Raw genomic sequence first — 27768 nt, 5'->3', positions numbered from 1 at the left:
GATGGCAGCAGTGTCAGATAAGTGTGATACTTTCTATGAACTGCAGCCAGCTCAGCAAGGCAGTGTGTGATGAATGACAGGAAAACCATGGCCTCGGTTCACTTCTCTGTCACTCATCCCTGGCTCTGCACAGCATTTCCCTGCAATCCCTCCTGGAGGGGATCTGCTCAGCCCAAATTCTGCTCAGCAATCCACGCTCTGTGTGCTGTGCTGGGGGGCTTTGCTTTTACCACCAGCAGCACCAAAGACAAGAAGTAAGCAGGAGTTTACCCCTGGCAGCCTGCAGAAGGGGCAGGCATTCCCTTCGCTCTCGCTCCCACTTTAAACACGGAAATATTTTGGTTGCACACTCAAATGTTGTCAGAATTAGCTTTTACCTTCTGCGCTTCAAGAGAGAGAAAATGTTCTTTAGAGAAAGCACTGTTTTTTCTGTCAGCTGCACTTGCAGCCAACAGCGTGACTGTCTTGAAGTTGAAATTAAAGGGGGGAAAATTCATTTAATTCAACTGGAAACCATGATACTCCCATAATAATCATGGCTATGGTTAAATTTGCAAATAGGTATCTCCCAAGGGCAAAGAGACCATTTGTTTCTGCTTTGCTTTCTGAATAAAGCAGGGCTCCTTCTTGCCTGCTGCTGTGTTCCAAGCAGCACAACTCCCAGCTGAGGAAAAGCAACCACTGCCTTGCCAAGACAACATTCTTTTACATGACTAGCTCTTTCCTCTGTAGTTATTAATGTGTCACAAATCATAGGCTCAGATTGTCTAATATTATGGGAAAATCTACTAGAAGGAGAGAAAAATAAAGGAAACTTCCAGGGAAATTGATTAAAGGGAAATAAGAAATTTGACCCACTTTAATGGAACAAAATACAGTCAATAATAGAAACTATTTAAATTCCTCTAGATGGACACACGGTTCTTTAGCAATAAGTTTTGTTTGTTTTGCTTTTTTACCACCTCGGAACATCTATTATAAGAACAAAATTTTAGTCTCCCTCTCTTGTGCCAAATGCAATTTAAGTTTGCATTTTAAGAGATTTAGCAAACATGGTCAGCAAACATGGATTCTACAAAGCAAGAACTGTGACAGGCTTTGGGAAGGTTTGACAGAATTCATTAGAATAAAAACTGGGCCACAGTGGAGGACACTCCAGAGCCTCACACTCAGACATCTGCATGAAGCAGTTTTTGGTTGCTGGCAGCATGGAGCAGAACGAGCTGCCCTACTGCCCTGGATTCCATCCTGCTCCTCCTCTGCTCCAGGATGCCTCAGTCCAGGAGTGGAAACACAACTGCAGATGTTGGGGCACCCAGCCTGAGCCCCCAGAGGTCATGGCAAACCCGTCTCTTGGAGAGACAGCCCAGGGCCAACAATTTCTGTGACACCAGAGATCACCCAGTCCCCGAGATACAATCCCCAGCTCTTGGTGAAAGGCAAAGGAACGGACCTGAGAGATCATCCTCATGGCTCAAAGATAACAATCTGTGAGTGCCAAACATTTCCAGGGCTGATTTTCCACGTGGCTGTGCTTGAAGGGACACTCAGCCCTCCCCTGCAGTGCCACCAGCAGCTCTGTCACAGCCCTGCTGGCCCAGCAGGAGCTCACCCAACAGCAGCTGCTCCATGCCTAAAGCATCCCTGTGGCAGCAGGGATGGACACCTGGACACACAGAGCCCTGAGCAGGAGGGGACAGGGAGCCAGGACAAGCAGGACTCGGGGCTCTGGATCCCACACACCTCCCTGGCAGCTTAGTGACTCGGTGTGGGACAACACCAGGAAAAGGGATTTGGGGATTCTCTCACCTTTCCAGCACACACCTACAAGAGAGTGGCTTCCCATAGCTAACTGAGCAATGGCCTGTTGCTACAATTAACAGAGGGATTTCAAATGCCTTGGCCTCCTCAGTGGCTTCAGGATGAATCAACAGGCAGCAGGAGAATAGAAGCTGCTGAACTGTGCAAGCTTGTCTGGGTCTGAGGTGCATTTTAAGGCACGACTTATCATTTAACAGCATATCTCCCCCTCGGTCCTCCCACACAGCTGCCTGGGGAGGAACTCACTCCGGATGATGCTTTGAACCTGTGAAATCCCCTCCGAAAATCTGTCAAGTGCTGAATGTGACACAGATGAGGTGGAACCGAGCAGCCCTCTGAAAAGCAGCTATTTCACAGTTCTTGCTTCACTGCAGCTAATGATCTGCTGACACTGGTGGGACTTCCTCGGGATCAGCTTCTGGGGAGGAGAGCACTCAGATACTCTGCTGGTAGCAGCAGAGCTCAGGGGGAGCCTGGGGAGGGGAACGGGCAGTGATCCTGGAGCTGCTGCTCACCAAGGGACATCATTCCTGCTGCCACACAGGAGGGGTCCTGAGGAGAGCCCCTGGGGACACGGGTTCTCAGGCAGCCAGGTCAAAAAACACCCAAACAAACCAGAGAATAAAGGGGAAAAAGTGAATTCCAGCAGCACAGAAGGTGGGGCAAGAAGAAAACATCCCCCAGCCCCAGTGGCCCTCGTTGGCAGGGCACTGAGCTTACCTGGGGCTCTGCAAGGTGTGCAGATTGTCTGGGACAAGCTGAGCTTGGTTACCACCTCTAGTGAGATTTAGGCTGCATTGCCAATGCTGGCTGAGCCCACTGATGTTTTTTATTATCTTCCCAGAACCAGGCTGAGATCAGGAAATGCTACTGAAATGCAAGAAAAAGTGCTAAATATGCAACATACCCACTAAATGGCAGAGTATCTAAATTGTTACTCCAGATCACTTCATACCCTGCTTCCTTGAGTTCAGAACAGCACAGTGCTTAACACACCTCTCCAAACTGCTTGTATATCCACTATTCTGAAAATAAAACTTTCTTACTTTATTTCCTTAGGGAATCAAATACATTTTTTTTCTCATAGCAGCTTTGCTGTCTTCTATGCAGCCAACATTTTAATACTTTAATTATTAAAAAAAAACCCCAAAAAAACAAAACAAAAAAACCCTCACTAACAATAAGCCACTTATACTGGTATCTCCACTCTTGGCTTCTTTATGCCCCTAAGACTCATCAATGCGAAGACATCTCAAAATAAATGCCTCAACATTTTAACCAAGGCTCTGCCACAGCAGTCACTGCACAGGCAAATTAGGTGTGTGCACACAGTTCAGAAAAATGTGATTTATTCTGCATACCATGCCTGGATTTCTGCTTGAAATGCAGTGATGGGCACAAATACAACGTGCCATTGTGGAAGGGCCCTAGAAATGCCTGGCTGACTCATGCTTGCTTTTCCTGAGGAGAATCTGAGTAGGTGGGGGGTGATGTATGGGGCTCCCTGCGGGATCCAGGACCAGCCTGCTCCTGCCCACAGGGTGTAGGAGTTACACCTGGAGCTTCCCCACCCCAGGAGCTCCTCACTGAGCGCTTCCTTTAGCAAATGGACCTTTGTTTCAGCAGGGACACGTTTGGGGTGGAGGCCACTATTGTTTCAGCCATCTGCTCCCACAGAGGAACGGGACAATTTCCTATGGACAGAGGTGGTGGCTACTCCCACTGCTGTCCCTTCCCCATCACAGTGCCCAGAGATTTCACTCAGCTGCTAAAGTGCTCTGACAGTCGGTACCTTCACAGAAACACCGCCAAGAGATCATTCAGAGCCATCATCCCCTCCCAGCCTTGCCTTGGTTATTCATTTGTGCTGCTTTTTAAAAAGCTGCCATCAATAATTCACTAGCCGGTTTGATTTCCCACCCAGAACTGGCTCCTCTCATTCTAAGCAGTTGTATTTAAGTAAAGTCTGCATCTCAGTAAATACAACTCACAAATGAGAGACTCGATGGCTTTCTTCACACGACTTATGGCAAGACAGGTTCTGCTAAAGGGGTGAGTCATTCAGCAAAGGCAGAGGAAAACTGTTCATTACATATTTGTGAAATCCCCAAACCACCAAAAAGGCACCATTTAACAACAAAAAGCATCACAGGATGCACAGGAAGCAGTAAAGTGGGCAGAGCCCTTCCAGAAATGACTGTGACATGGGGGGCCTCATCAGAGGGCTTTCTTTCTCAGGATCCAGTCAGTTATAATGAGTGGGAGGTGCAGGTTGTGAGCTCACACACTTATGGGATTTGCACTTCAGAAATCAAAACTGCCAGTTTTCTTCTGTCCCTCAGGGGAATACCAGAACAGCCTGTGCTTTCCCTGCTTCAGCCTCCTGAGCTCTGCACCCCTTGGCACTGACAGCGAGAAAAAAAAAAATTACCAGAGCGCACCTGAGCCTCAGAATCAAAGCTGTCCCTCGATTCCAGCTGTGCTCCTGCCACAGCTCAGACCAGAGGTCTCTGGTCACTCCTTTGGCACACAGGACTGGCCACAGTGCTCGAAACTGGCCCAGTCTGAACTCAAACCTCCAACCACCACTGCCAGTTTGTGGAGGACAAATTCTGATTGTGCCTCCGCTCAAAATAAAGCCGGGAATGCAGGCAGCTTGCACACTTCAGCAACAGGGACACTACAGTGTGTCCCTACACAGACCCCCACTGCTCCTAGGGAACACCCGAGAGCCAGCAGCATCCAGCAGCAGCACCCTAATAAATAAACTTTGCAGAAGCCCCCAGACTTGGAGCTTGCTGTGATGCCTTAAGTTTTAGCTTTTCTATTTTCCAGATTCTTTGCCTGGTGTGCAACTCTGAAACTTCACATTGGGTGCTGCTAAGTTCTTTTCACAACAATCCCTTTTCAGCTGGAGAATCAAGGACAACCATACCCAAAAAGCATAAACAGTGGCAAAGGGAAAGGGGCAAGCTGGGAGTTGAGACTTCATGACCTGGAGCTGTAATTGGACAGTTGACCCCAATGTGTACATGGACCAAAACTTGTAGAAAAGGTATAAAAGGGTGTAAGAACTTGCAAGGGTGTAAAAACTCAGTACTGGGATCCATCCTGGGTGTAGCCCTGGCCAGGCCCTTGCACCGCCCAAGGTGTATCAATAAATACCTACTTCACTCTTTAACTGTCTAGTCCCTGCTCCAGATCAGCCTCTCTAGGCACCAGTTCTCACAAGCTCAGAGCCCCCTGAAGAGCTACCTGCCCCCCAAAACTTCTTCCAGGACAGGGAAGAGCCGCGGTCGCCGCGCGGGGGGCACGGAGCACGGCAGGGTGCGCCAGCCCGGAGAGGAGGAGGTGCCAGGGGTACTCACAGCACTCGATGGGGTTGGAGGCCGCCTGCAGGGACACGACCCTGCCGCTGGGCTCGGGGATGTGCACTCGGAACACGAGGCGCACCCGCGTGTTCTTGCGGCCGATGTCGGTCTCGCCCTTGCGCAGCTCGATGTCCGCGTTGCGCAGCTTCAGGATCCCGGCGCAGTCGATGCTGCAAAACACACACACACAGAAAGAGAGAGAGTGAGAGACAGCCCGCAGATCAGCACCTCTGCTCGAGAGCTTTGCTTCAACCTCTGCGTGAAGAGCAGCTCTAAGTACTTGGTCTGGTTAGGATCCAGACACTCAAAGAATTCACAGAATATTCACAGAATCACCGGGTTGGAAGAGACCTTCAAGGTCATCGAGTCCAACCCATGCCCTAACATCTCAACAAGACCATGGCACCCACTGCCACATCCAGTCTTTTTTAAACGCTCCCAGGGATGGTGACCACACCTCCCTGGGCAGACCATTCCAGTACTTTATCACTCTCACCATGAAAAACTTTTTCCTTATATCTAACCTGTATCTCCCCTGGTACATCTTGAGACTGTGTCCTCTCATTCTGTCAGTTGCTGCCTGAATCATTCCTGTTTCAGCACATGGGGATGCTGCTGGACCTGCTCTCCAAGCATTAAAACCCCAAGTCTTGTTTCCCCCAATGCTAAGCACAGCAGTGCAGAGCCCACCCCAGGGCAGGAGGCTCCATCAGCAGCTCTCCTGACAGCCCAGCTGCCAGGGACTGCACAGCTGCCCTTCCCACACCTGGGCAGCTCTGAGGAGTCACAGCAGCTGAGCTGGTGACAGAATCCGCACTGCCTGCACCATCCACGCACGTGGAATTCAGCTCCAAAGCAGGAGCCAGACCGCTGTCCCCTCCTTGTGCACAGGGTAGGTGCTACTGCTACAGCTGGGCTCTGCAGCCCGGCCCAGGTCACTGTGTCATCCTCCAAAGCCCTGGGACATTGCTCCCAGGCAAGGCAAGAGCCTGGCAGAGCAGATATTCATTCTCCCGTTCACTGTGTCCCTGCACAAAGGGAGGGTACAGGGAGCAGGATGAGGCTGAGCAGCAATGAAAGGATTAGGATTGCTTAAATCAGCACTGCAATTTGATATTTGGTGTAAGTGCAGGTTGGCTTCTCCAGAGTCCAGTGCAACCTTGCAAACTTGCCCGTGTTAGGAAAATGTGACAATTATTTGTCAAGCTCAGCAACAGTTCTGAGAGCAGGCAGTGAGCACTGTCATTAAACAGGCACTGCCAGCCCATTTTGATATCAGTTCTAAAAACACATCATTTCTCTTCTTTTGATATGAATTAAAATCACGTTTGGGGAGGTATGAGCCCCAAGCTGCCTCCTACACCCACACTGTTCCTTGCCCTTGCATATGTGCAGGGGTTTATTATTCCAGGGATCCTTGTTAGGAATGAGGTATGTTTTATAAAAAAATGTGAAGAAAGAATGTGGATTTTGTGATGAAGTAGGGGGGCTTAAAAACATAACTGCTCTGCCAATTTTGTCAGGATCCTCTGGAGGATGGAGATACAGCTCTTCCCTCTGCAGAGCAATCACTCTTATACCTGGCACACATTCAAGCCTGAAGTTTTCAGACTGGTGCCCTCTTCATCCCTCTGCCTCCATAAAACTGGAAGGAGTAATACAGACAAGATGTGCCTGTACTTGCTTTTCTGTTAACCTATTACAAACGGAGATTTCACAGCCAGAGCACTTGGCTGAGTTCAGAAGATATGTTTTGCATTCCAATGAATGTAAAATGCATCCCACACCTTTCCTCTGTCTGCTGCCCTGTTCCTCACTGTGTCCTTGCAGCACAAATACTTGAGATTCAAGTCTCCTTCTCCTCAGTGCACTACAAACCCTTTGTGACTGTGAAGATGATGGATTATTAGTGAGACCTGATGCCCCATCCCTGGAAGTGCCCAAGGCCAGGTTGGACAGGGCTTGGAGCAGTGTGGGACAGTGGAAGGTGTCCCTGCCCATGGCAGAGGGTAGCACTGGATGAGCTTTAAGGTCCCCTTCCAACCCAAACCATTCTGGGATTACAGCACAGTCACTGCAGAAACTGGAAGAGAGAGCAGAAGTGCCTGCATGGTCACCTGATGGATGGGAACTCTTCCAGCAGCTTTAGAGCAGGTGCTTGTAGCTCATTTTTAAAAGGGTCTTGCCCTGATAAACCATCCCAACATGCTGCGAAGGGGAGTCCCTCCAGAGCATCACTATTCTTGTAATGACTTCTTTCCAAAGAGAAAGAACTTCAGTGCCAACTCAGCCCACCTCAACTTTGCTAATAAAAGAAATCCACTTACGTTGCTTTCATGTTGTTTTTGGGTTCCAGGGGGATCTCCAGCACCTTGGTGTTGCCAATGATCTTCTCATAGCTGGTGGTGGTGACAGTTTTGCCCGTGATGCGATGGACCTGGTAGAAGGCGTGGGGCTTCAGGATCCGCTCGTCCGCCGTGCCAATGAAGATCTGCAGGCCCAGGGGCTTGTTCTCCATGTACCCATGCAGCTGCAAGACATTAAAAACCTGCCATCACACACTGGGCCTGCAAGGCCTTCAGGAAACCAAGGAGATTTGCAGACATAGACAGGAAAATGCGGGTCTCTGGCATCGATTCGCTGCTCTTTGAAACTCATCCTTGCCTCAGTTGTTGGTTCACCTTCAACCATTCCTCTTGCACTGCATTAGAACATCACCGGTACAGGTAGAGATGGCATTTTGGGGCTGGCACTGAACAGCATGAGGATGGCTTAGTTGACCTTAGAGCCTGGGGTTTCTAGGTCTCAAGGACACAGACTCTTCTGTCTATTTTTTGGGCTTTTTTTATAAACACCATTTGGTGCAATGAAACCAGAATGCCTCCACAGACCAGGAGATGAAGAAATTTCTCCTTCTTTATTAACGTTCAAAATTACAAATCAAACCATTCTAAATTTCTCACATAACCAAAAATGAGAACCAGACATTTATCTACCGCACAGCCAGGGATTGAGCTGAAAGGGAACTTTATGGTCTGAGACATGTTAAATTTGTTTTCAATTACTCTGTCCACATACAAAACCTTGATGAAGCCATACAAAGCAAATAGTACTGGAAGATCTGAGAAAAGGAAGATTAAACTAATGGTATTCATGGTCAAACCAGGGGTTTTTATCTTTTTTTTTTTCTTTTCACCAGTCAGCAGGAGGTATCCTTGCACAGAGGGATTAATTCCCCCCCTGGAAGGGGACCACATGCAGCATCAATGCAGGGCTGGCAGCCTTCCTCCAGCATGGCAAATGTAAGGTGACACTCCCGCTCCAGAGCTATCACTCCTCATCCAGCACATATTTTGGAGGCACACAAAGACAGGGGCTGTGCCCCAGACACCCCTCCAGCCAAGGCCTGCGTGGCAGCCTCCCCTGGCATCAACAGCTCCATGAACAGCTCCAGTGGAGGCACCAGACCCCAAGGCAGGGCTTGTGCATGAGCCAAGTGCAGAGCCCAGCCCAGACACAGCCCAGACACCTCCCCTACCTCGCTGGCACCAGTGCTCTGGAGATGGGGGGCAGGACAAGGGGCAGGAGGCTCCGTGCAAGCCTTCAGCCGGGTCTGGGGGCCAGGGCAGGAGCACGGAGCTGGGCTCAGAGCACCAGGGCTGGCACTGGAGACACAGCATGGCCAGGAGTGTGACGGCCACAGCGCAGCCATGGGCAGGTTTAGAGATGGATAACACCTATAGCAGGTGGGAGGCAACAGAGGAAAGGACAAATCTGCTGGGAACAGGCACTGATGGAGGAATCAGCCCCTGCTGATCCACAGCCCAGAGGCACTGGGAACCACACAGAAAACAACCCTAAGTATGGGACTTTCAAAATCCAACACTTCCTGGCCTTCAGTGCAAAGCCATTGCATCACCAAAAGCCGTCCTGTCCTCACAAGGGCCGAGGGGAAGAGCAGTTTTTAAGTTCTGAGTGCTTATTGTCATGCCTGACAGAGTAATTCTTTGTGCATCCAGCTACAACGAGAGGATCCTTTGGACAGGAGGGCTTATTGCAGTGACAGCAAAGCAGCTTTTGCTCTCCCCTCTGCCCTGGCAGAGCAAAATTCCAGAGTTATGGGTGGGAGACTGAAATGGAGGAAAACAGATCATAAATTACAAAAGAAAATCTGCCCCCAGTGATCACAGTCAGTAGCAGCTGTAACAGAACTGGCTACATACACAGGGTTTAATACTGGCCACCTTTAAAAGTAATTTTAAGTGGTGTTTGCTCATGTACAAAACGAGTTCCCAAGACAAAACTGTTCATGGTTGTCCAATAATGTTCAAGTCTGTGGGTGTGTTTTGTATAAATGCATACAGACTTAAAGAAGAGAGGAATTGATTCCCTATTCATTTGGCAGTGTCTGTATTATCTGCTGGCCCAGGGGCATAAAACACACAGTAAAAGGCCTCCTGATCCTACACAGAACCAGGTTTTAAATCAGTAGTTTGGTCAGTGGAAGAAAATTACTTTTTTTTTTTTTTTTTTTTGTAATTTATGGTATTTATGGCAATGCTGTGGGATGACATCATTTTAAAATCAGAATAGCATTATAAAATGCAAACACAAAGAGAAAAAATATACGTAAAAGCATCAAGTGTCCCCATTGAGCTGACTGATTACATTTATAGGTGATCATTTACTATAAGCATTTCCATCTACCTTTCACTTGCTACAAACACAGCAGGATGACTGAAGAACAAAAACATGGAGATGAACAGCTCACAGAAACACTCCTGGAGCTTTACAATCAGAGTTTTACACTCATCTTCACCACAGCTCTGGTCATGTCACACAAGCTCTCTCTTTACCTGCACCAGGGAATGGTGATGCTCACCCTGCTCAGCAGGGACAGAGTATCTGTGCTGCTTTCCTATAGAGAAAATTCACTGTGAGCTGGAATGAAAGAGCACATCAAAGCTAAGCTTCAGAGATATGTCTTTTCTTAAAATTGAACTGCTAAAGACTGTCACTGTCAATAAGCACTCACCTTCACTATGCCAGGCAGCTGCTTTAATATTTAACCAAAGCACCAATCTTTTCTTTGGAGAAGTAAAGGAGAAATAAATTTGACCCTTAAACAAACTTTGAGAAGTGAAGATCTAAAATGCATTTTTAAATACTAGCTTTGAAATTATTTTTTTTTCCTCCCTTAGCAACAATGAAGCTGCTCTAAAATCTCTGTTCCAGTGTTGTTCTTGTGCTCATCAGAGCTGCTCCCTCCAAGCCCTTCCAGGGGAGCACCAGCCCCACACCAAGGTGTGCCTTCACTCTTTCTTCTTTCCATGAAGAAAACAAAATCATCTGGATTTCAGTTTCAAGAGAGCGAGGATCAAGAAAGATTTATGAATGCAGAGCTCAGTGAGGAAATATTTTTGTGTATTATAAGGTGACCTATTCACAATAAAACTCCCCCAAACTGTATACAGATCGAGCTGGAAAAAACCCAACTCCTTTGAGTCACATTTGCCACAAGGGGAAAGAGAAGCCAGACATGATGTGTACCTTTCCATACTCTAATTTGGGACTTTAAGATCCTATTTCTTTAAGTTGAAAGATTTTTCTTAAACTTTGCTTTTGCCTAGCTCTTACAATATTAACACAGCCAGACATGGGTTGGTCTGTGACCTGAGGAAATGCAAAGCACTTTGGCAGATAAACAAATAACATCATTCAGAAAACAAAGAGACTTTTCTTGTTTGGTTTGCTGCTATGATTGGGTTTCTAAACAAAATAGAAATGTATGGCACGATTAAAAGCATCATCCCACCTCTGCAGAAATCAAATTCATTCTGCACTCCATCCATGGATCAATACCAGTCCAGTTTGGGAAAGGGGGGCATTTGAGTGCCACTGGCAGGAAGGCACCTGTGTGATTCTGCATGCAAAAAAAGGAGCAGATGTGCCCTCCGCTGCTGGGTTTGCTCAGTCACACACCCACCACCACCCTGTGATGGCCCTGGCACTCAGCCATCGGGAGCACACAGCAGGCACATGGAACACTGCTCTTCTGCTCTGTTCCAAAACTCCTCCCCAGCTGAGACCCCAGCCCCAAACACTTAATGCCAAAGTTGTTAATTCCCTTCTAAACCATTCCCTGCCCGCCGCTGAGATGGCCCAAACCCTGCACCCAGCTGAAGGCTGCAACACTGCTTAACCGTGCTAAAATCAAGGGATAAATTGACAACAGTCAGAAAGCAAGGCAAATTCTTAAAAGGTTCCGTAGGTGGTCCCCTACAGATACAACATATCTACACAGGGGGAATTCAGAGCAACTTTTGAAACTTAGATCTTTCAATCTGGGATATGCTTTCTTGAATTTAAATATTGTTATAATTTACATAGAATTAGCATCATTAGCAGGAGAAAAAGAGAGATTCATAGGAAATAAATAAGGTAATTTTATTTTTATTCTTACCCAGAAGCCAGGCCAGAGAAGGGCAGTGATTTCTGAGGTCCTGCAGGGGGTGAGCAGCCAAAGCCCAGTGAGAAAGTCGTGGTGCCCATGCCCTGCTGCAGGGAATGCTGACAGGGAATGCTGACCCTGTCCTGCAAGCACCCCAAAACTGGCACTTCAGGCACCACTCTGCAGCACCTCAGGTCCCAGCAGCATTGTGAGCTTTGCCTTCTCACTGCTGGGTTGCAGAGCCAAATTTCCTTGGAGATTTCTAGTTTAGCTGTTGCACACCAAAATCCACCGTGCAGTGCCGGGCTCTGCACGACGAAAGCAGCAGCATCTGCAAATGTTACTGGTGTTTTTGGAGAGCCCCAGTAAGGTCCTGAGTGAGACCGACTGCTCTAGAGAGGACAAGGGAGTGTTTTATTCCCATTCATCCCAGCAGAGCTCTGCCTGTCGGGCAGTTAGGTTTTTCTCCCTGCGATGGACAAAGCTGCATCTTTAAAGCACCTTCCTGTCTAGACAACACAAACCGTGAGCAGGAGGAGAAATACAACTGTGGGGAATCGATTCTCTCGGCTCGGGGGTTTTACCTGCTCGAAAGCACTGAGCTGGCCGGCTCTCTGGGCTCAGCCTAACACGGGGTTAGTCTGGGACTGGGGATCCCTGGCTGCGTCCCCCGGAGCCACTCGGGCCGTGCATGCGGGTGATTCACACGGACCATCCCGGCCGGCAGGGCGAGTGGGAAAACAGAGCCGGGCGAGCAATACTTAAAGAGAAGCGAGCACAGAGCCGTGAGAAATCGCTTCCTGCCGCTGCTGCCCTTCCTGCTGCTGTGCCGGAGATAAGCGGAGCCGCTGTCCCCCGCTCCGGGCGCTCCGGCACCGCAGAGCAGCGCTGCTGCCCGCGCCTCCCAGACCCTCGGAGGAGATGCTCTGAGCCAACCGCCCCGTTTCTGTCCCCCCCTTCCTGCTGCAAGCAGCTCCAGCCTCGGATTTGATCATTCATCCCCGTCCTTAATAGCAGCTGACTGCAACGATGTCAAGGAATTTTTTGGGGGAGGTCTTTGCTCAACAATACTCGTAGCGAGATGGAAAATGTCACTGCATTGTCTCAGGGAGAGTGGCATATCAATAACTGTCAGGAATTTAACAAAGACCTCGTCCAGCCACTGTATCGTGTAGCAGCTCCTCTGCCTGCTCCAGTTAGAGCTGACATTGAGCAACAAAGCTGAATCTTCTCACATGTTTTTGCTCAATTTAATGTACTTGGGACACTGCAAAAGAACGCAAACCAGAAGGAAATCTTTGCCTTAGTTCCTTTTGCTCCCTACCAAAGCTGTCTAAAAAGGCGTCTGAAGACAATCCTTTGAACATCTGATTCTGCTGAATTATGACTTTTTATGATACTCAATTTTAAGTGTTTCTTATTTTGGTGACAGCTTTTTCAAAACTCCAAGGGCTGAATCTCACTTGCTCTGCTGTTCCTTACAGCAAATGACAACCAGACTCCCAGTGTCTTACTGGGATTTCTGCTTTCCGATGGGGTTAATACAGGTCTGGAGAGACAGGGTTTGCTCCTGACTGACCTCACAGCACACTGTAAGCAAGTTGTTTCCTCCCTGGGCTTCAGTTTCCCTGCCCCTGTGAAGAGCTGATCCTGTTTCCAGGGTGCTTTGACAGTTTTACAGAAGAGGCACAATGCATCTATCTGTCCAGTGCAATGTACAGGGAGGAGGATTTGGAGATCTCATTTTCACAGCTGGTTAAGAAAACCCGACTATGTCATTAAAGCACTGCCATGCACATCATGATAAGAGAGCTAAACCTCCCCAGCACGACAGAACTCACTGTGCCACGAGGAAATCAGAGGGTGAAAATTTGATGATTTTGACAGAACCACACTGGGGGAGTTCCTCAGCACGGGGATCTGGCACCAGTTAGCAAAGCTGGACCCTTGCCAGCTGTCAGAGGCACTGTGGAACCAGCCCCAGCCCAGCTGGAGTGGAACAGGGTGGCAAAGCAGGGTTTGTCTAAAACCTCACCTTCCTCCACCACACTCAGCTCATCCTTCCCCAGGAACACCCCCCTGTGCAACCCAGGTGTGGCACAAAGCTTGACAGCAGCCATGGTGACAAGAGGCAAGAGGTGGCAGCACCAAGAGCATCCTGGAGATGAATCCCAGCCCAAACTGATCAATTTGACTGCACTGAACCAAATCCCCAGAGCTGAGCCCTCTGCCAGGGCTTAGTGCTGGGCTTCCTGTAAGGTGGCTTTGGGGTCCAGGAACCCACCATGGCCTTGGCTCAGGCACTGGACAAGGGTCTGAATGTCAGCCAGATCTTGAAAACATCTTGGCCAAAAAGCATTTTTGTGAAAATATAGCATGGCTCAGGAACCCCTGTCCCCCCCAGTTTGTTTCATGTTGAAACCCACAACACAAGTCACGGAAGCAGCACGTGGAGCAGTAGTAAATAAATCCAGGGCAGAGAGCTCAAAGCTCAAGAGGCCCCTACAACGATGCCATTGTGCAAACAAGCCCTGTAGTCCTGCAGGTAAATCAGGTGTGAAAGGTGCAGGTGGTTTGTGAGCTGGGGGCAAAACCCAGCTCCAGAGCAGGGGAGTGATGGCCACGAGAGTGGCACAGAGATGTTGTGCAGCACCAGCCGGGTGCATTCCCTGCACAGGGGCCTCGGGAAGGTGGGGAAAAGGACAAATGAGCTGCTGGGATGTGCCCTCGGCAGCAAACCCCCCCGGCTGGTCGGGGCTCCAGCAGCAGCCCAGCCCCACGTGTGAGAGTGAGAATCACCCCGTGGAGCTGGGATTTGGTTTTGAGTTTCCATCAAAGGCTCTGGTTTCACTAACACACCAATGAATTAGCTGAATGTTGGAAGTCACATATAGTTAAAAGTCAGAGCCCCATGGGAAGCCCAGGCTGAGAAACAATGTCTCCTTTGACTGCAAAACCACAAGAAAACACAGACGGCAAAATTCAAATATAAAAGGAAAGTGGAACATACGTTTGTTATTGTAAAGCAGCTCCTGTGAGCTCCACTAACAACTCTGCCATTCCAGCTTCTTTTTAATAAGAAAAATAAAAAGAGGCAGTGAAAGTCACCACAGTTTTAAAAGTTAGAACCCAGGGGAATGGGTTTTTTGGGCTGGCTGTGCTGAATAGGAGCCCCTCTAAGTACAGCTTTCCTGCCCTAGAGAGAAATGAGGAGGAGCCTGGCACACAGGGGTGGATGGCTGGGGGTGCCTGTGCCTGCCCCTGCCCTCACCTGAGCACTGGGGTTTTGCAGCCCTGCTCTACACCAAGGTAAACAGCTGGGTGGTGGATTCAACCACTGCCTTTTACACTCCAGGTTTGTGTCTGGGCTGCCACCTCTATCCCAGTCACATTCACAGGAGCAGCCACTGCTTTTCCCACTGCACAGGCTCTTCCACAGCCTTGACTGGAGCAGCTGGGTACAAATAATCAGCTTTGGGAAAAAAGAGCTGGGAACCAAAGGTGCCTCTCCCTCCTCTGTGGTCTCAGTGACTGGGGGGACCTGCAGGATGGAAGGAGCATGAAAACTTCAGCTTGGTCCTTGCTACAGAGCATCTCCTGGCTGTTCTTAGCACCTTAACATCCAGGGGATGCTCACATCCCTGAGACCTGAGCTTCTCTTCAGTTACCACAGGCTGTAGGTCCCTCCCAAGAGTGACTCAAACACCTGAGCTGGGACCCTGTGCTCCTCCACATGGTGCTGAATTCAGGGATGTGAACATTCCATGGCATGCATGGCTTCTCTCCCTGCTCCTGGCACAGCCAATGTCCCACCTGGTCCAGCTCCCCACAGACTTTGACCACCCAGACTCTTCTCCTGCCATGCTTGGAGTGCACAACTGGTGCAGAGCCTTGAGCACAAACTCTTGGGGCTTGACACGTGAAGAAGAGGAAGCAGCATCAGAAAGATAAACCACAAGATAAGGCTTGGAGGATATGAGATCTGCTGGTCTGTAGCTTCAGAGTGCCCCAAAGAAGAAATCTGCATGCAAAATGCACTTTCCAAAAAATAAATATTGCAGGCCAACACTGTGCTTCAAAAACCAGCCAAGATCTCTTCTGCCAGCAGGTTCAGCTGGGTAATTAGTCACATGGAGAGTTAACTGAAGGTTTGTTTGGGTTTTTTTTAATCAGGTTTGTTTCTAGAGAGATTATATTTTAGAAAAATACTCTGTTTGCATCTGACAAGAACACAAAAGTTCAACTTCACTGAGGGGAAAAAAGGAGAGGAAAAAACAAAAAGATCCCTTAAAGCCGAATAACTTCTGACGTGAAAACTTTGGATTTTACTAGCCTCCCCCAGTCTGAGATGTCATAAACCATACAGGTGCAACTATCTCATTGCTTGGCATCCAGATGAACCTGGTTATGTTCAAGTGAACATAAATTCAACAAATACTCCCAACTTTGCAATAAACCTTCAGAAAGAAGCTGTCCATATTTCCCCCAGATGCAGGCACAGCTGTGCAGAGGCACATCTGCTCAGGGAACTGAAGTGGACATTTGAATTTACAGCCTCAGATCCTGAAGCTTGATGGCAAATTATGATAAAACTAACAATATTGGTTCCTGTCTTCAACAGAAAATATAAATACCTCTTTGATTGTTATTGATTGCAGGAAGGAAACGAATTCTATTTCCCCATATCACAAGAAACTCCTTCAATGCAATAAGGAACCTGTTGATAGGAATACCTTGGGAAGGTAAGTGATACTGTAGTTGCAAGCAAACTGAGAAAGGAGCAAGTGCTGATTGCTATCATTCCTGCATTTAGGCAGCTTCAAACACACCACAGGAGGCTACGAGCTTGTCAGATCCAAACCAAAACCTGCATTACTGAGGTATGGCAAATGTGACTGCTGGTTAATATTAGCCTGCACCCTTTACTCAAATACCCAGTCCATACATGTAAGTCCAGCTCCATCAAAGCAAATACATTGATTTACCAATTTATGGCTTGATTTTAAAAGGCGGTGAGCCTGCAGGGGAATACTGAACAGATGTTTGAAGTTAAGCACAAATCAGCCCAGTGAAATTAGTGGTATTGATCACATGCTTGAAATTAGGCATAAATGTTAATGTTTTCCTGATTCCTGCAAGCCCTGAGTGTGTCAGGAACATCTGTGGGATGCAGCCCAACTTGGTTTAGTGAGGGCTGTAGCTGTGGCTGGCCTGTTCAGCTCCCACTCACCATTCCAGCACTCCCCCTCTGACACAGCAGAGCCCCGAGCCCAGCCTGCCTTTGGCTTTCCTTCAGGAAACATGGGCTGAAAACAGGGGAAATGAGGGAAATGACTGATGTGCCCCCACTGCAGCTGCTCAGCCAGTATTTTATACCACTCTTTGAAAGGTGAAGGAAAAGCTGTTCACACTCCAAACAGAAGAAGGGTTCAGCTCATTCACCTCTCAGGTCAGCAAAGGGACGAATTCCTTCTCTCCACCAGTGGCAGCCTGAATTTTGCTCACTCGTTTTCAGCAGCGACTTCCCAGGCACCTTATGAGAGTTGTGACAGGGGACCACACGAGGTTTACAGAGCCCAGAAAAGGCAGCAAACATGTCACCCACGTGTTTCAGAAGCCAACCCAAACCAACCTTCCCAAAGTTCTGCACTTCCCCACGGCTCAGCTTATCCAAAAGCACACAGGGTGCCCCCTCTTCCAGAGGCAGCCCAATTCAGGGATGAACTTGCCCCCCGTTTTCCCACAGGGAGATGCCCAGTGCCTTACCTGGACCACGGGGTGGCCCCCGGTGGGAGCCTTGACTGCACCACGGCTGCCCTCGGTCTCGTAGTGCGCACGGTGGTGGGGCTTGGGCTGCACCTCGATGCGCAGCTCGTACGAGCCAGACTGGCTGGCCAGGGGCCACTCCAGGGGAGGCAGGGACTGCACAGGCAAACTGGGACACAGAGAGACACAACACCAGGGAGACTCCTGAGAACGTGGCTTCTCAAAGCCCCCATCCCTCCTTCCTCCCAGTGCCCCACCTGGGACGTTCAGGTGTCTAGGAATTGCCATGGGGTTATGCTGAACTGCTCACATCTCTGCTGAGATGATGACCCTTTCTGTGGGCCCGTGTCCTTGCAGAAGAGAACAAAATATTTCTGCTTCTTAAACAGAAATACCTGCAGCAGTTGCATTTCTTCAAAGATCCCCCTCTTTTATCTAGCTTCTGCTGCATGTCTCCAACTTGGATCACAGAATACGTATTGTGAAATATTAACTCCATTTGCCATTACCTCCCAGTTGTGCAAATTAGCAATTGTTATGATTTCCATAAATATTAAAATTCCATAAATATTAAAATGCACATCAATAAAATGCTAAATATTCTTACCTGGTACTAGTTTTCCTGTTATGAAAATATATAAGGGTTTATGGCATGAAATGAATACTCTGCAGTGTACAGCTGAAGCCTGCAGTGGATTTTAAACCACTCTTACTCTGTGGCTGCTGCCAGGACCGGTCTGACGAGCCAAGGGAAGTCACAGCCCGTGCTCTGTCACTCACAGTTTGTGTTTGCAGGTCAGGAACACCCTGGGATCACGTCAGTGTGGGGTCAACCTCAGTGCCCAGAGGGATGGCACTGACAGGGTGCCAGCAGGGACTTGGCACCCTCAGTCCTGGCAGATGCCACAGAGCCAGACAATGGAGGGCTGAGATTTGGGCTAAGGGACAACTGACAAATGAACACCCAACACTAAGTCGCTGGAGGTGACCGAATGATCAGCCTGACCTGGAGCAGTGAGCTCTGTTTTGAATCAGGTATTATTTAAAGCATTTTCATCCTTGATGGAAATTTGTAAGCGACTTTAGCAAAGCAACCTCACCATTTTAAGAGCAGCAGGATGGCACCAGAGCGTTCAGCCTTTGTCAAGGGCTGTCTGCAATCTGCTGTTTAGACAAATCATTTGGAAATCTGGATTTGTAGTGCACTGTGCTATCAATGAACCCCTTTGATGATACTGCTTCAAAGCCCTGACTTTTTCATCTCAAAATCCTAATGGACCAGGCTCCCATTAGCCAGTGCTGTCCCTGAGCACTCAGCCCTGGTCTGCAGCAGAGCCTTGCCAAGAAAACACTCCCTAGGGATCGTGAGTCATGACAGAGGACACCAAACCATGAAAAAAACATGGAAAACAGCCACGAGAAGGATTACATACCTGCAGATTGGTATTGCAGGCACCAGCTGCTTTGTCCAGGATGGAGGAACCAACAGAATGGATTCTGGGGCCGAGTTTCTCCTGTCCTCCTGCTCACAAGGCCCGTGGAAGTCAACAGTCTGAAAGACGTGACATGGAATGCTGTTTTTGTGGGAAGACATGGGTGAAGGATCAGGGCTGGTTTTCCAGATTTTCGTGGGGACACCACAGGAAGGATCCGTAGGAAGGCTGCTCATAGCATCCATGGAAAGGGGAGCGCTGGCCAGCTGGGTGTAAGTAACTGCAGAGGTGTCTTCCCTCGGGGGGATGCGAGGAGAGGGCTGTGGAGAGGGGGTCCGTGACTGCCGAGGAGAGCTGGGAGGCACCTGGGTGCTGTAGAGCCCAGTGCACGAGTACCTCCTTTTGGCACCTGGCGATGAGGACCTTGAGTTGGGACAGGGTGATGGTGAGTGGCGTCCCAAGCAGGCTTCCTCCGTGATGCTTGTTCGTGGTGACATTATTGGAGAGGTTCTAGGAGAATAATGAGTATGGATGTTTTGAAACTGTGGACAAAGGTCATCACTAGGACCATTATTTGGTGAAACACATGGTGAGGTGCAAGGAGATACATTTGTCTCTGAAATGAAACTTGCAGAGGAGCCGCTACTAGCTGGGCTCAGACACAGTGGTTCTCTGTAGCCCTCAAAGCCAGGGACAGGCAGGGTAACCCTCGGGCTAGTGGTGGCTGAGTTTGACTGATGTTCTACCAAAAGAACATCTGTGTCTCTGCTGCGGAAGGGACCCCCTGAATGAATCAGTTCATGATATGGAGTTATTTCAATCCTAGGGCTCGGAGCAGAGGCCCCTGCAGCGTTGGCAGGGTGTGTAGGTGTTGGCCCTATGCTATCTGGCTGTCCATATCTGCCCATGGGATCTGCAGAAAGGTTAGGAAAAGGCAGGGGGCATGGCTTGAGGCCACAGTCCAAGACATCATGAGCGTATGTAACTCCAGAGGGTGGGCTGGTGGTTTTATGTGGAGTCGGTTCTTCTGGAAAAAGAAGGGTCTCTTTAAGACTGTAAATATTGTTACAGAAGCTGAGAAATCATGGATTAAAAAAAAATGCATATTTATAAACTGCTTGTGATCTGATATTAGCTCATATTATTTCATTCCTTTCAACTGCAGTTAATGCCTGTGAGAAGTACTGGATTAAGAGCCAGGGGAGCTCAATGCTCAGGGCAGCTGCAGCATGGCCAGAAGCACTGCAAACACCTCCAGCCAGGCTCCTGCTGCCTGAGCCTCACCTGAGGGATACCCTGGACAGGTCAGCAGCATGTCACCCCCTCTGTCCACGGCAGGGCTGCCCTCTTGCAAGGACACCCCTTAGTGACACCTCGAGTGCTGTGACTTTGGCCACATTTTACCAGCTGGGAGCTGGACTGAGACCAGCACACAACAAAATTGCTTCCAAACACGTCTACATAAAACCAAATGTTGAGGAACAGCTTTTGTAGAAGGGAGAAACACCTTCCTTACACTGCCAAATTCAGCCAGGAAAGGCTTCATGTCAAAGCTGAGCTCAAACTCTTAAATTGAAAAGGCAGTTCTGTGTGATGATTTGTTTGGCTCCATATCATGACAGCAGGTTTGGTGACAAGTTTCATGTGAGTCAGAAAACACATTCACAAATATTTGTTAGAGAAGAGAGAGCAGGAGAAAGAATCCAGCCCTGTGGTTAAAGGGCAATCACATTCCAATTTCAGCCCAAGGAACATTTTCAGACAGAAATTTAAAAATACACAATAAAAAGTAAGTGTTCAGTAGAACCCTCTCTCTGCTGGTACTAAAAATCCTCAATTTTCAGAGATTGCCATTTTGCAAACTATTCCCAGGTTGCAGAGCACAGGGAGGCTTCCAGGGAACACAGAATTCCCACCAGCACTGCTGAGCCCAGTTCCAGTCTGGTCCCACACCCAAGGGTGTGCAGTGGCATCCCAGAGAGCAGAGCCATGGAAATCAGCTCCTGGAGCTGCCCCAGCCTGGGAGCTGAAGAATATTTGTCATCACACAAAAACATGCAAAACATTACCAGGATTTGCGTATGTTTTTTAAGATTTCAGTGTATCCAGCAGGAAATACCTGAAACAGCTCCACAAATTTGGATTAATTCACACTCTCTGCTCACTCTGGGCACACATCTGTGCATATCACAGGCAGAGGGTTTCATTTAAATATTTAAATTAGTGTTCCAGCATTTTCTCTAACTCCTACCTGACATGAGACAGCAATTCCCATGAGAAAATGTCACACAGAAAGCCAGGCAGGAGCTGACTGTGCTTTCTGCAAAAGTAGCAGAAGTTCCTGGTGAAACTTTTACACGCAGAGAGATCTGGACTTATTTTCAGGGGGTTTCTGTTCATTTTTAGGAACTGCTGAGCCTTCGTGTTTAGTGGGGAAACCCCAAGAGCCGAGCAAACAAACCAACACACAGAATGTCCAGGACAGGAGGGGAGCTGCACAGGACAGTCCAGCTTGCACATTGCTCCAGGTTCCCTCTGGCTTTTAATCCCAGCATACAGCTGTTTTGGGGATAGGAAAACAGCAACGAGTCACTGAATTCTGGGCCAAACATATTTTTAGCGCCGTTGATTTCAGAGCTTTGGCACCCAGGAGTAGTGAGTGTGTCATCCCCATCACTCACGTCTGACACGTCAAGCCTCGAGATTGCTGCTGAGATTCCCTTTGACCAGAACTCGTCAGTCTCTGGAATGAGCAGAGTAACACACCCCCACAGGCTCACACCATCGCTCCCACCTCTCTGGGGAGAATCTCCCCGATTCCAGCAAGCAAAACCAGCACCAAGCAGAGCCAGGCTCGAGGCAGGATCCGTGCAGTGACCAGCAGGAGCAGAAAAGCCTCTCCAGGCTGAACAACTTCACCTCAAGGGGCAGGTGAGCATTTCAGCTCCCCATGCAGAACACTTGCAGTTAAAGCTACCCCACCAAACACCTTAAACTGAATTAATTATCTGTGCCAGGTAGATACAGATAAGATAGATAGATACAGACAGCAGGAACACAACCAAAACTCAAAGCCAGCATGGGGAGGTTCATGGTGAGGACTATGGGGAAAACAAATGTATTTCTATGTGCACGTGTCATTTAAAAAATCTGCTGAATAACAAACACACCCCTCACCCACAGTGACAGCCCATCAAAAACCGGGCTTCCGACAACGCACATTTTCCTCGCTTATCCCTGAAATACTGCATTTCAGAGAGCACTTTCACCCTGGCACTGCCCCTCCCGGAGGATGCAGTTCCAGGGATGATGAATAACAGCGTTCACACACGCAGCGAGCCCCAGCCTGCCCCTGCCACAGCCCCCGGGCGAGCAAACACCCACGGCTTCTGTGCAGCAACAATATTTACTTTCACCCACACGGCAAAGCGTCAATAAAGCGGGGCCGTGGGCACGGCTGCGGACAAAGCCGGGTTTGGTTGGAGCAGCGGCGATGCCCAGGGCCGAGCTGCGGCGCAGGGAGAGGCTGCGGCCCTGACTCATCGGCACGGCTTCGTCAGGAGCCCGGCTCGGGGCTTTGGGGAGCTCTGCCGGCCCCGCAGAGCTGCAAGGCACAATGAAATCACTGTCCCGGCCGCTCCTGCCCACGCCGCTGATGTCGCGGTCTGTCCCCATGGCAACGCCGGGGATGCTCCGACGCGAGCTCTGACCTCACCGGGGAGGGATGCGGGGCACAGGGGTGAAGCAGCAAGTGCCGGACGCCTCTTCCATGGAAATCAGCAGGAATTTTTTTTTTTTTTTTTTTTTGGCTCCAGGAGGAGGGGACTGGCTGCTCCGCTCCCGGGCAGCCTGGCTGGGGTCAGGAATCCGCTCGAGGAAAGGGCGGAGCAGAACCAGCAGCCCCAGGAGAGGAGCATCACCAGCAGCAGCAGCACTTCGCTTCTGAAAACAGCGTCAAGCCCTGCCTTTGTGAGGGGCAGAGGATGCTCGCCAGCAGCTCAGCTGCTTTTTCTCTGCCCTTGCAGATACCAGTGGGGACACAGAGCCCAGGGCACAGGAATGGCTCAGGCACATGGCCCCAGCACCACCCAAAATTCTCCCTGAGCTGTCAAGGCGAGCCTGGGTAGGGCTGCAGGAGCTCAGGGCAACCAAGCTCACACTGGGGGTGGCAGTGAACAGCCCTGTCACCCTCCAGCTGGGATCCCCAAGGAGGGAGCACCCCCTGACAAGAGAACAGGTACGTGATGGATCAGCCCAGCCAAGGTGTTTTCCAAGGACTGAAGTGACTTGGAAACCTCGTCGCAGATGCCTCGGAGATGCAGCTTTGCTCCCAAGGCTGTGCCACCTGCAAGAGCTCATCCATTTCTGCATACTGCATCCCAGAGCCCAGACTGGAATAGTCCAAGCAAAGGACTGTCCTCTCCACTGCTTTTCTGATGGACGTCTCACAGACAGCTCCTCAGCACGGGCAGCTCCAGCACTTCCCCCCTCTCTGCGCTCAAGCTTTTCCCAGCCTGAGGTTTCACGGCTGATCCACCCTCTGATTCAGTACCAAAAGATCCTTCTGCTGTGACAGGGGGTTAAAAGACAGCGAGTTTCACACCCAGGCAGCTCCGGCATGACAGTCAGCTTCACTGTCAGCAAACAGCCTTCCCTGTGTCTCTCAACTCCTCTTCCTACAGCACTCTGACCCCCAAGCCCTCTGGGATCCCACCCAAACTGCCTACAAGCTGCCAGCTCTCATTGCCCCTTTTTCCACAGGTTTTACCCACACTACTGTCTCTCTCAGCACAGCAGGGTTCTGGGTGCTCCTGCACTGCAAATAACACCAGCCCAGCTCCTCTGGGTGCAGGCAGCTCCAACAACCCTCTGGAAGCCAGGCAGCCTCCCTGGGTGGGGACCTTCAAGAGTGCCCTTAAGAGCCCAGGGACAGTTGAATCACAGGTGAAAGAGAACAGGGATTTCAGTTCGAATTACCACACTCCTTTTCACACATCTCTGAAGGGCAGGAAGGAAAAGGAAGAGGCTCCCACGTTCCCCAAGCCAGGGCCATGGCAGGGCGAGCACACGGGCTCGGTGAGGGCCACCCTGCGCTGTTTTAAAACAAGGCAGCTGCTTCAAAGGCAGTCACTCCGACAAATGGGACCGTGCTAATTAGCATGAAATTAGGGAATAAAGGCTCACCCCAGCGGCTGCATTCCGTGCTGGCTTTATGCAAACCATCCTCTAGGAAAAGCTAAAGATAGCCCTGTGCAGGCCAAGGAGGGCAGGGGCACAAGTTGGGTTCCGACCTCACATCCGCTGGCTGCAGCTCCCGGGATTTAACTGGAGTCCCTTATCTGCATAAGTAAAAGAGTCGATTTTCTTTTTCAATTAACTTACTTATTGTCATTTGAAGGGGCCAGTCCAGAGCTTCTTTGCATTTTTCAAAAGCTGAGCTGTCTGTTATTTGCACTAACTGCTTGGAAGCTCCAAGTGAGAGCTGGTTTCCTGAGTGAAATCTGGAATTCTCTGGTAGATGTGCATATTTGTTTCTTTATGGCAGGGCTGAACACTGCCTCCTGTGTTCCTGAGCCAGCCCCAGGACCCAAATGCATGCACATTCATTTTTTTTCCTTTTAATAGCTTTGCATCTGGGAGAAGAAAAAAAGGAGCGAGGCAAATTATTCAGGGCTTGACACCTACAAGACGTGGCAACGTCCCTGGGAGCCTGTCTACATGCAAACAAGCATTTGGAGGAATATTAATATTTATGGATGCTCCCTGCTTCCCCTCTCTACACTACACACACACACAGACCTTGTAGATTCATATCACCAGCTGCAGTCCAAGAGTCTAATGAGCTACAGCAAGGGCCTGAGCCTAGAGAAAATACTAATTCCCATCTGCATTTCTATCTGCTGTCTCAGGGCAGGATTTCATCTGGAATCTTATTTAAACACAGGGTCTATTTGGATTTGCAAAACATCCTTCAGGGGATCAGCTCCCAGAAGGGCTGACCTCAAACACTAAAAATGATGTGGCAGCTTTACCTCTCAGCAGATCATCACACGGTGAGTGCCCTACAAACCTGAAGGGAGCTGCTGGAGCAGAGCACTGTCTGGATTTCAGTATTTTGTCTCTCAAGCAGCCAACAGCAGGTGTTAGGGAAGAACACATACAGCAGTGATCAGAACTTACTCCTCTGAGAGCCCTCCTGTAGGAGGTCATTTGGAAACGCTCATTAACTCACCTGGCATGTTTGAAAGGAGCTAAAATTTGGGATGCCACTGCCAACACCTGCACAGAACTCTGCAGGGAAGGCATCTAACACTTCTGTCTGTTTAAAGGACAGAAGACATCCTCAATGGCCAAATGAAATCACAGCTGCCACCTGAAAGCAGTGTATGCCTTGCCCAAATCCTGTTCACCTGGGCAGGCCCCCGAGTTCAGTAGATGTTTCTTGTTTGCCAGTCCTGAGAAGATTGCTAATTAAAGTCTGGCAAATAAATGTAAAAAGCTTTTGGAAATAGCTGGCTTCAAGAAGCACATCTAATATTAATAATATTGACTGTGGGATTTTTGTTGACCCTTCTTTTCCCTGCTGCTTTTATTGCAGTCCATGTTCCTGTTGGCCCAGACACACACAAGCACTACTGAATGCCAGACACTTTCAGGAAGGATATTTCTGGCATCCCCATGACAACAAGTTGAGATATAGGTCCTACTTTTAAAACAACCTTGTATGGATACTGACAAAGTCCAACCTTTTAAAAATTTGTTTATCAGGAATAAACATTCACCCCAATCCATTCCTAGAGCCTAAAATTTACATTTTTCCACATTTTTTTTAAATTTAAATAAATCCCTTTTAGCATGCTTATAGATTTGTTATTTTAGGACTTGTCATGAGCAGTGGGTGGAGCAGACCAGGCTGGGAGGACTCCAAATGCAGGAACCAGACTAAAATGCTAGGTCCCATTCCTTTGGTTTTGGTTCCACTTTGAATCCTCCTCTGCACAGGACTTGTTTGCCCAAGTGCAGTTCAGATGAGGCCAGAACTGCACAGGAACAATGAGCATCAGTTACCAGAGCATGTGCATAAAGGCCTTGCTCAGAATTTGATCATTTTCTGCTCTCATGTAAACACACTTTAATCTTTTGTACATTAAAGGCTGCGGATGTTTCCTGGATTGCTTACAGACTGGAGCTGGTGCCTTTTCAAAGCCAGGGAGAATGTTCTCCAGATTACAATGCTCATATATATCATATATATATGGTTGGGATATTTTTTTTTTACATGCTAATGATTTCCATCTTTGGAACAAAATTACTACTAATTATGGTTTCCAGTCATTCAAAAGTGAAGAAAGCAGGCTCAAGAAGGAAGTTACTTCTACAACAAGCACACACTGCTCTGCATTTATGTGGTTTGAAGATTAAACTTTCTACCCCCCACCTACGTACTATTATATTCTGTAGAACTTCCCACTTAAAGCTTCACAGCAGCGCTGTCTACTGCAAAGATGCGAACACAGCAGCATCTGAAGCTTTTACTGATATTCCACATATTTCCATTAAAACCATTAACCCCTCCTCACCGCAGATTTCTTGTAGCATGTTTTGCTCTACATGAAACCTTGGAAGAAAATTCAGCTTTGTCCATTGGATGGCATGAACCATCCCCAGCCAGCTTCGACGCTGGTGCACTTAAGGACAGAGAGAATAAAACTCAGCAACAACTCTCCATTTCACTAATGACACCAGGATTCAGGCCTCAAAGGTCTCCTCCCTCAGAGGAACACAACATCGCTGACATGCCCCAGGGAAACACCACTGTGCAGAATCAAAACCACCGTATCTTAGAGACGATATCCCAACAAATCATTCCTCTGGGTCCTCCCTTTCGGCTTTGTCTGGTTTACACAAATCTGCATTTTATAGGAAGTATCCCTGTTCAGACAGAACCACCATTTACAAAGTCAGGGAGCACTTGCCGCTGCACTTTAAAGTATCACAGCACAAGCTCAGAAAAGCAGAACGGTCTGCAAACCTTTCCCTTTTTTCCCCCCTCAAATTTAGCTTCAGTTCGCCGCGTTCGCCCCCAGGCTGGAGCCAGCTGTGCCCAGCCCGCTGCGAGGGCTGCACGCCCCAGCGCTCCGGCTGCCCGGAGCTGTGCCGGGATGCTGCGGGCAGCGAGCGCCCGGCCGAGCCCCTGCGCTCCCCCGGCACAGCTCCTCCCGGCTGGCTGCACGGCTCTGGGGACGGCAGCGATGTCCCCCCAGCCGTCCCGTCCCGGACGCTCCGTCCCGGCGCGGACACCGAGCCCGCTCGGTGCCAGTGGCCCGGGGCAAGCACCTGCCGGGCGAGCGGCCCCGGGCGGTGCCGCCGTGCCCCGAGGAGCTGCCGGGGGAGGCTCCTCACCAACCTTCGATCGGCTTCAGGTAGTCGTAATCGAAGAGGATGGAGAAGTCGAACTCCTCCTGCGGGCTGCCCGGCCGGGCCGTGCCGGGGCCGTGCCCGGGGCTCCCGTCCTGCGGGCCGGGGTCGGGGCCGGGCCCGGGACCCGCGGAGCTCATGGCAGCCCGGGGGTACCCCGAGAGCCGCGACCCGGCGGTGCCTCCGGCAGCGAGAGCCGAGCGCTCGGAGCGCCGGGATGGAGCGAGGAAAACACCGAGAAAGAAATGCCCTGGCTGGGGAGGCTGCGGCTGGCGGCGAGCCCCGGGCGGCACGGCTGGGAACGGCTGGGAACGGCTCGGCCGGGCACGGCTCGGCACGGGCGGCAGCGGGGCAGCTTCCTGCTCCTCGCAGCCACCTGCGCCGGGGCCGCCCCCGGGGAGGAGCCGGCACCGGCCCGGCAGCACCGCACGGGCCCCGCGTCCGGGCTGGGAACGGCGGGGACCGCGGGCTACCCCGGCTCGGGAACCCCGAGAAATGATGCCTTTTG

At 49.7% G+C, this 27768-nt stretch overlaps 1 protein-coding gene across 1 annotated transcript in view; it reads right to left on the bottom strand.

Moving 5' to 3' along the window:
- NFATC2 (nuclear factor of activated T cells 2) overlaps positions 1-27400 on the bottom strand; it is a 70282-nt gene extending 42882 nt beyond the window's left edge. Inside the window, exons 1-5 of the mRNA XM_062504791.1 lie at positions 27250-27400; positions 18843-19869; positions 17410-17578; positions 7520-7722; positions 5190-5362 (exon numbers count right to left, since the gene is read on the bottom strand). Coding sequence (XP_062360775.1) covers positions 5190-5362; positions 7520-7722; positions 17410-17578; positions 18843-19869; positions 27250-27400 — 1723 coding nt within the window. The remainder of the gene's footprint in view (positions 1-5189; positions 5363-7519; positions 7723-17409; positions 17579-18842; positions 19870-27249) is intronic.
- Positions 27401-27768: the final 368 nt, after the last annotated feature.

The sequence above is a fragment of the Cinclus cinclus genome, chromosome 18 (assembly GCF_963662255.1).
Source record: "Cinclus cinclus chromosome 18, bCinCin1.1, whole genome shotgun sequence".
Lineage (NCBI taxonomy): Eukaryota > Metazoa > Chordata > Aves > Passeriformes > Cinclidae > Cinclus > Cinclus cinclus.
The sequence above is the reverse complement of the archived record's forward strand: the minus strand, read 5'-3'. Positions and strand labels throughout refer to the sequence as shown.